The sequence below is a fragment of the Corvus brachyrhynchos genome, unplaced genomic scaffold (assembly GCF_000691975.1).
Source record: "Corvus brachyrhynchos isolate BGI_N302 unplaced genomic scaffold, ASM69197v1 scaffold5, whole genome shotgun sequence".
Taxonomy (NCBI): Eukaryota; Metazoa; Chordata; class Aves; order Passeriformes; family Corvidae; genus Corvus; species Corvus brachyrhynchos.
Window position 1 is genome coordinate 6820330 of NW_008238321.1, and position 8305 is coordinate 6828634.

General features: G+C 47.0%; 1 protein-coding gene across 1 annotated transcript in view; it reads left to right on the forward strand.

Moving 5' to 3' along the window:
* Positions 1-999: 999 nt before the first annotated feature.
* Positions 1000-8305, forward strand: part of FLCN (folliculin) — a 10082-nt gene continuing 2776 nt past the window's right edge. The window contains exons 1-9 of the mRNA XM_008633440.2: positions 1000-1305; positions 2501-2647; positions 3293-3514; positions 4119-4279; positions 5004-5095; positions 5809-5999; positions 6561-6674; positions 7029-7152; positions 7413-7544. Of these exons, the coding sequence (XP_008631662.1) occupies positions 1057-1305; positions 2501-2647; positions 3293-3514; positions 4119-4279; positions 5004-5095; positions 5809-5999; positions 6561-6674; positions 7029-7152; positions 7413-7544 (1432 nt within the window). The 5' untranslated portion in view covers positions 1000-1056. The remainder of the gene's footprint in view (positions 1306-2500; positions 2648-3292; positions 3515-4118; positions 4280-5003; positions 5096-5808; positions 6000-6560; positions 6675-7028; positions 7153-7412; positions 7545-8305) is intronic.

Below are 8305 nucleotides of genomic sequence, written 5' to 3' on the forward strand. Positions count from 1 at the left end.
GGCGGGGGTGACCGGGCACGGGGAACCGGACACGGGGCCCGGCAGGATAGGCCGGCCCGGGTCCGGCAGGGCCTGAGGCGTTCGGATCCGCGGGCGCTCAGCAGGGCCGGACCGTTCCGGCCTGAGGCTCCGGGCACGGGGGTCGGGTCTGTGTGACCTCAGCCTTGATCCAGAGGAGGCCACCAAGTTGGTCAGAGGAGAGGAGCACCTCTCCTTTGAGGAAAGGCTGGAAGAATAGGGATTGTTTAGCCTAGAAAACAGAAGCCTTGGGGGTGACCTAATTGTGGCCTTCCAGTACCTAAAGGAACTTACAGGAAAGATGGGGCAAGACTTTACAGGGGTCTGGAGTGACAGGACAAGCTTCAAACTGACAGCGGGGCTAGATGGGATATTGGGAAGAAATTGGCGCTGTGAGGGTGGTGAGGCCCTGGCACAGGTTGGCCAGAGAAGCTGTGGCTAACCCCTCCCTGGAAGGGTTCAAGCCAGGTTGGACAGGGCTTGGAGCAACCTGGGATAATGGAAAGTGTCCCTGCCCATGGCAGGAGGTTGTACTGGATGATTTTCAAGGTCCCTTCCAACCCAAACCATTCCGGGACTCCCTGAACCTGTCCCTGTAAGACTGGAGGTGTCTGGGCATGAGGGGTTGGTCCAGCCTCATTCACCCCCGTGGGGCTTGAGGTGTCCTGGCTCAGTGTCCAGGATATGGGCACAGCAGGTTGGGTTGCTCGAGCCCGTCCCATCAGTACACAGAAGGTTGGTCCTGGATCAGTGGAATGCCCAGGAGGGTGTTGGAGTCACCATCCCTGGAGGGGTTTAAGGAAAGACTGGATGTGGCACTCAGTGTTCTGGTCTGGGTGTCAAGGTGGGGATCTCAAGTTGGACTCGATGGTCTTGGAGTTCCCAGGCTCAGGCTGAGCTTAAGGCCAGCTGTTCCTGGAGGGATGCAGAACAGGACTGGCACCAGTGAGGCCTGAGAGATGCTATGATACCCCGTGTGCTGACCGTGTGCTCTCTCCCTGGCTGCAGGAGGCCTGGCAGGTGTGCTGAGCCCTCACTATGAACGCTATTGTTGCTCTGTGCCATTTCTGTGAGCTCCACGGCCCTCGCACCCTGTTCTGCACCGAGGTCCTGCATTCACCACTCCCGCAGGGCGCCAGCAGCGGGGACATCTCCGGGCAGAATGAACAGGCAGAAGAGGAGGAAGGTGGGATTCAGATGAGCAGCCGGATCCGCTCACACAGCCCGGCTGAAGGGGCCAGCGCCGACTCCAGCAGCCCAGGGCCAAAGAAATCAGACATGTGTGAGGCAAGTGTGAAAATCTGTGTATGGGCATTGGTGTCCTTGGCTTGGCTAAAGGGCTCTGGGATTCTCTGATGTAAATTCAATTGTTTAGAGAGAAAAAAATGTGAACAGAACTTGTTTTGTATGTGTCAGTGCCAGAAGATCTCCAAGTCCTCATGAACTGCAAGCTAGCCCTAAGTCTAATCCTAATGATCCATCACAAGAGGATGGAGGAGCTGTTGTTGAATACATACACCTTGACAGGACCTTGAGGTCTTTAAGCTCTGTGATTCTGTGATTCTCTTGTGGATAAGAAATACTTTCCTAATCCTCAAAGAGCATTTACTTTGTTAGATTAGGTCAGATCATTTATTAATAATAATTTTAAGAGCAGTATTGGTTAGGAAACATATAAAAAGCAAAATCAATTAAAACAATAGGAAAAATGTATATTCTCAGTCGTTCAGGGCTGTTCAGCCTGGAGAACAGAAGTTTGTGTGGAGACCTCACAGCAACCTTCCAGTGTCTGAAGGGGCCTGTAGGGAATCCAGAGAGGGACTCTTCATCAGAAACTGCAGTGATAGGACAAGGAGCAGTGTGTTGAAACTGAAAGAGGGGGAATTTAGGTTGGATATACTAAAGAAATTTTTCCCTGTCAGGGTGGTGAGGCCCTGGCACAGGTTGCCCCATCCCTGGAAGTGTCCAAGGCCAGGTTGGACCGGGCTTAGGGCAACCTGGGACAGTGGGAGGTGTCCCTGCCCATGGCAGGGGGTGGAACGAGGTGATCTTTAAGGTCCCTTCCAACCCAAACCATTCCATGATTCTATGATTCTCATACTTGTCTTCTATCAGTACTTGCTCTGACATATTTATTATTTACTTTCCCTTCAGCTGTAGAGCCAGTTTTGTTTGGCCAGTTGGTTTCACAGCTGCTGTAACTGAACTTTACCAGCTGTAGAGCCAGCACCAAGTTCACAATGAAATTAAATAGTGGAAAATGAGCATAAGAACAGAGGAAGTATATCAGAGTTTTGTGTGAGGAGCTGAGCTCAAATCCTGACCCTGATTCACATTCCTTGTGTTCTGAGTCTTTGTGTTCCTGTCTGTGTGTGTGAATAACATTTTATGGTGTTTTGGAGGGAACAAAGCTTCAGAACTCTTTGGAAACCCGAGATAACTGCACTCTCATTTATGGCTGGATGTGCTTTTCTGCCTTCAGGGCTGCCGCTCTCTTGCAGGAGGACACCCGGGGTACGTCAGCCACGACAAAGAGACCTCGATCAAGTATGTCAGCCACCAGCACCCAAACCACCCCCAGCTGTTCAGCATCGTGCGCCAGGCCTGCGTCCGCAGCCTCAGCTGTGAGGTACCTGCCTTGGAGGACAGGGAAACACTATTTATGGCTCCTGTATCACTTCAGATCCAAGATATTCCTTAGCTGATCCTGGCTGCTCTGTGCGGACTGAAACACTGAGGGAACGAGGTGGAAAGACAGGCGCAGAAGTCTGTTTATTCCAGAATTGGTGGTATTTTTTAAGCTTGATCTTTGATAACCTTGAGGGTTCCTTCCTCTCATGTTGGGAGGGTAAAAATATCCCCTTCTTGGTTTCATTCCTTGTGCTTATTAATTTTCATTGTAAGATAACCTATTCTTGTAAAAACCTCTGAATCTGTTGTTGAGTGCCCTTTGTAGACCATTAATATTCATCCTCTAACAGATATGAAGGAAAAACCTTACAGATTAATGAGCAATTGTGTGTCAGGATCAGCAAAATTCCTTCTGGATTCTCAGTATTGTAGTTGAATGGAGCTGAATTCTTAAAATACAATTAAATGTAAGGATTTGGAGTGTTTGTAGGATACCTCTGGAGGGCTGTTGGACCACACTTTTGGGGTAGTAGCGTAAAAAGGCTTCATTTATTTACCAAGTGGGTGTTAAAGTGCAGGAAGCTGTTTAGTTGGTTACTCTGTGATGTATTTAATGACTTTGGTGTGTGTCCCTTCCCTTCAGGTCTGCCCAGGACGTGAAGGCCCAATTTTTTTTGGAGATGAACAGCATGGTTTTGTGTTCAGCCACACCTTCTTTATCAAAGACAGCCTGGCTCGAGGTTTCCAGCGCTGGTACAGCATCATCACCATCATGATGGACCGGATTTACCTCATCAACTCCTGGCCTTTCTTGCTGGGAAAAATCAGAGGCATCATTGATGAGCTCCAGGGCAAAGCGCTGAAGGTGGGTCAGTGCAGAGTTCCTGTGACTCAATGTTAGTGCAGCATCACGATCCCTGATTGACAGCTGAGTCAAAAAGCTGATCCAGCTCATGCCAGGGTAATTGTTAAGATTGACACAAGGAGAATGGTGTGTATCCCCATCCCTGGAAGTCTTCACAGCCAGGTTGGACAGGGCTTGGAGCAACCTGGTCTAGTGGAAGATGTCCCTGCCTGTGGCAGGGTGGTTGGAACAAGTTGAATTTTAAGGTCCTTTCCAACCCAAACCATTCCAGGATTCTGTGTTTGGCATGTAGGAGGGAAGGAACAGGGTATTTTTGTCACTTGAAACACTTGATGCTTTTTACAGGCCTGGTAGACAACAGCTCTGTTACAAATGCAAGTAAGTAAATCTGGGGAGGACAGTGATTTTGGAGCACAGATGTTACCTAGTGATAATTTTAGTCCATCTAAGAATAAGATGTCCCTTCTCTCTGTTTTCCTGTAACTGGATGGGTCTGTGTGACGCACCCTTTTCACTTGGTATTTTTGTTGTGATTTTTTGGCTGAGCTCTGTGCAAACACTGAATCTCTTTCAGTCTGTGACGCTGCCCTTGTTGTGTGTGCAGGTGTTTGAAGCAGAGCAGTTTGGGTGCCCCCAGCGTGCCCAGCGCATGAACACAGCCTTCACCCCCTTCCTGCACCAGCGCAACGGGAACGCCGCCCGCTCCCTGACATCCCTGACCAACGACGAGAACCTCTGGGCCTGTCTGCACACCTCCTTTGCTTGGTAATGCACTGCTGTTCTCAGCTTGTACAGCTCCTTCCTGAGGAGGATATTGCCATATCCTGAAAGACTGGGAATGTGATTTGAGTGTTTGGGTATTTTTTTTTTTTTGAGGTAATACTTAGACTTTGTTGAGTAGCATCTGAACTGGAAAGAGCCAACACTGATGCCTTTAGGACAAATAAATGTCTTTTTACTGTGAAGTAAAACTAATGTGGCAGCTAATAGAGGCCATGGCTGTGCAGATGGAAAGGTTTTGCAGTGTGGAAGTGTGGAAGAAGGATAAAAGATGCTCCTACCCCCCAGTGTGTTGCACCCCGAATTCACATGTGACAGACCGTGGTGGTTCACCTGGGAGTGCCTCTGTGTTGGGATCAGCAGCGTGGGACATGCAGCCATTGGGCTCTGAGAGAGTCCAGTTGCTCCAGTGCCTGACTGCTTCATTAAACTTCCCTGGAAAGATGCCACAGGGAGGGTTGCAACACTGGCATGTGATTTGGATGGGGGATAAGCATGCTGCACAAAGAAATTGCAGAGCAGTGGGATGTGGGTGACTGTGCATGGCAGGGATAGTAAGATGGGCCGATAGTCCCACACTGATGAAAGCACAGGGATGTGCTGGTTAGTGCTGGAGTTTTTATTGACATCATGGCACCAAGTGTCTTACTGGATTTTTGCACCTGGCAAGCTGCATGAACCCTGCTACTCTTCCTTTCAATGTCTCCAGGCTTCTGAAAGCTTGTGGTAGCCGGCTTACAGAGAAGCTTCTGGAGGGAGCACCCACAGAAGACACCCTTGTTCAGATGGAGAAACTTGCAGGTGAGCTAGAAGTTTCCAGAGCTGCAAAGACCCTCTGAGAATGCTTTAGATGGTGAAACCCTGGGTCCTTTGATCAGCATCTTAAGCACAAACATTGCTCATCTCCTTTACCTTCATGGTAGTCCCTGAAGCAGCTGATCCACTCTCCCATCTGGAGATGGCTCTGACAGGAATGTGAAATCCAGGCACCTCAAAGGCTCTCTGCACGTGGTGTTTGTCACTTGAGTAGCAGTGTTGCATCATCAAGATTGTTCTCTCTGGCTGGGCTGGCCCTCCCAACGAATCTCTATAGCCAGGAGCATTTGCAGTCACAACATATGCATTTCTTGCTTCTTTTTCTACAAACTTTCTAAAAGTAAAGGATCATAGGTTTTTTTTTCCTGCATTGAATTATTTTATCAACCCATTTAGACTACAGTCTACAAAGCTTTGGCTATAACTTTTAAAACAAGAATAGAGAACATAGCTGATAAAAAAATATGACTTTCTGTTCTGTAGAAGATGAAAAATTCCTTCTTGACCCTTGAGTAGTTATTTTTATCTGAATTAACACGTCATTAACACTTCGGTGTGTCTGTGCTGCTGCCAGTACTTTCAGTTACTGTGTTCTGAGCTCTCTCTTCCCACATACACCCATGTGGGCACTTTCCAGTTTCCATTCCTAGACAGCAGCAATTTTTATGACCACTCTGGCTTTTTTTTTTTTTTGCTAGATCTGAAAGAAGAGTCAGAAGGCTGGGATGGTTCTGAGGAAGAAGAGAAGCCTTCTTCCCAGCCAGATGTTGTGGAAGGGCAGGAGCTGTCCAAAAGCTCCCCTGAAACATCTCTGATGCCAGATTGCAACAGCTGGAACATAGCTCACAGAAGGTTGTCTGTCTTTCGCTCTCTCAGGCACATGAGACAGGTAAGAAAGGGTGCTGAGTCCACAAGCTCTTTTCTCCTGATAATGTCTTTTTTTTTAAAAGATACATTTATTTCCTGCAATCTGCACATGTCCTGGTGCTGTGTTCAGCACAGTGCCTGCCCAGCCAGGAACATGATGTGAACTGCATCTCCAGGCATGCTCCCTTCCTCATGTGGGCCTCTGGTGATCATCAGTCATGTGGGGTGGAGTCAGATGATTTCTCTCAAATTCTGCACTTCTCTTCTTCCCAAGAGCAGTAATTTAATACAGAGGTTGTGCAGCATCTTTAAAGCCAAGTAATATTTGCCTTTAAAAAAAGTGTTTCAGAGAGGAAAAATAATTTACAAATAGAATAAATTATTCTGTGCAGATCTTGCTTTTCTCCAGTGCTCCCAGTGACCTGGCTGAGGGGGAAGGTTCATGTGCTAAATTTCCATGTTTGTTCCTGCTGTTCAGTTCTAGCCATTTTCCTACCTGTCAGTCATGTTTTTAACGGGGCAAACTGGACATTTCACTCATTTTTGTAACCAATGCAGAATGCTTTGGGTTTTTTTTTTCCAGGTTCTTGGGGCATCAGCATTCCGAATGCTAGCTTGGCATGTTCTGATGGGGAACCAGGTCATCTGGAAAGCTCGAGATATGGATCTTGTCCAGTCTGCCTTTGATGTGCTACGGGTAGAAACATTTATTTCTTGGCTGCATATTTTTACATGTATTTCTCTACTACTCCAGCCTTTATAATGATCTGCCCCTGATATGTAATCTTGTGAAGAGTGTGTTCTAAATTATGTGGTTTTTGAGAAAAACAACAATTAAAAGGCCCAAAAAAACATGCACAACCTTTGGGTGTCTTGCTTGTCCTCAGCGACTGCATGGGCTCTCAAGCTGAGTAGGTTACTTCGATCCTCCAAATCAGGAGCATCTGCCTAAGCAGTGCTCCAGCTCTTGGTCAGCCCTGAAGTCAGGGAGACAATTGTCCTTTAGTTTTACTTCCAGAGTTTCTCTTGACTGGTTTCCTTCCCCCTGCAGACGATGCTGCCCATCGGGTGTGTGCGGATCATCCCCTACAGTGACCAGTATGAGGAGGCCTATCGGTGCAACTTCCTAGGCCTGAGCCCACATGTCCAAATCCCACCCCACATCCTGTCATCTGGTAAGAACCTCTTGCAGAACCTTCTCCTCTCGCTGTCATCTCATGTTAAAGGACACCAGATTTTTAATTTTTTTTAAATAAGTATTGCCTGCATGAAATAAAGCCTGAACTGCTTCATTTTGTTTTCCCCATGTCTTTGCCTGGTCAGTGACTAAAAGATGTGACACCTTCTCTAGGCACTGACCATAGCAGGGTCTGTAGCTGTGTTTTGGAATCTGCCCTAGCACAGCTCACGTTCTTTTGGACTCTTGTTGCTCCAGAGTTTGCTGTCCTCGTGGAAGTCCGCGCTGCCACCCGCTCCAGCCTCTACCCAACCCTGTTTGATGATGAGCAGTCCCTCAACAAGTATGAGTTCATTGTCACCAGTGGGAGCCCTGTTGCAGCAGATCGAGGTGGGTGATTTGAAAGCAGAAAGAACCTCTGTCACTGAGATTCAAAGAGCATCTTGATCTTTAACTGGTTTTCATGTACTGGCCCTTAAGGAGTTTGGAGTAGAAGCTGGGTCAATATTCAGCTGGGGTTTAGCTGTTTGAGGTGAGGTTCACCACAGATTGTTCAATTATAAAAGATTTGTTCTACCAGATCAGCATTTTGCCTATTAATTTTCATAAATGAGAAATGGATTCTGTAACATACGTGTAAGAGAAATTGTAGGGACATTCTGTAGCCTTTCAATCCTGGAATACTTGAGTATTTATTTTGAGTAAGACTAACTTGTAAGGACCACAACATCACTAATTTTCCACATTCCACTTGATAGCCAAATATGACTGATAGAGAAATACCCAGACTTTTTAATATAATTTTACCTACTTCCTTCCAGCAGTTGAACATGTGCACTTAAGGTGTGATTTGAGTAAGGTCCATCAGTCTCATGTTTTCTGTGAAGTCTTAATTTAGATGAATTGGCCTCACTGAGTGTCTCAAAAGACATGGCAGATGACTCATCCTTCCTCTCTGTCCCTGAAGATAGAGAAGCAAAGCAGAGACTTCTCTCTACGTAGTGCTCTTCCTATTGCACATGTATGAATACACCAGTCTATTTTCCATCCAATCAGTGGCATGTCCAGAAACTTCTGGACAAAAATAATCACTGGAAGGTCTTTTCTCCACCACACCATCAAACTTACTAGGGAAAAAAGTCTCCTAGGGA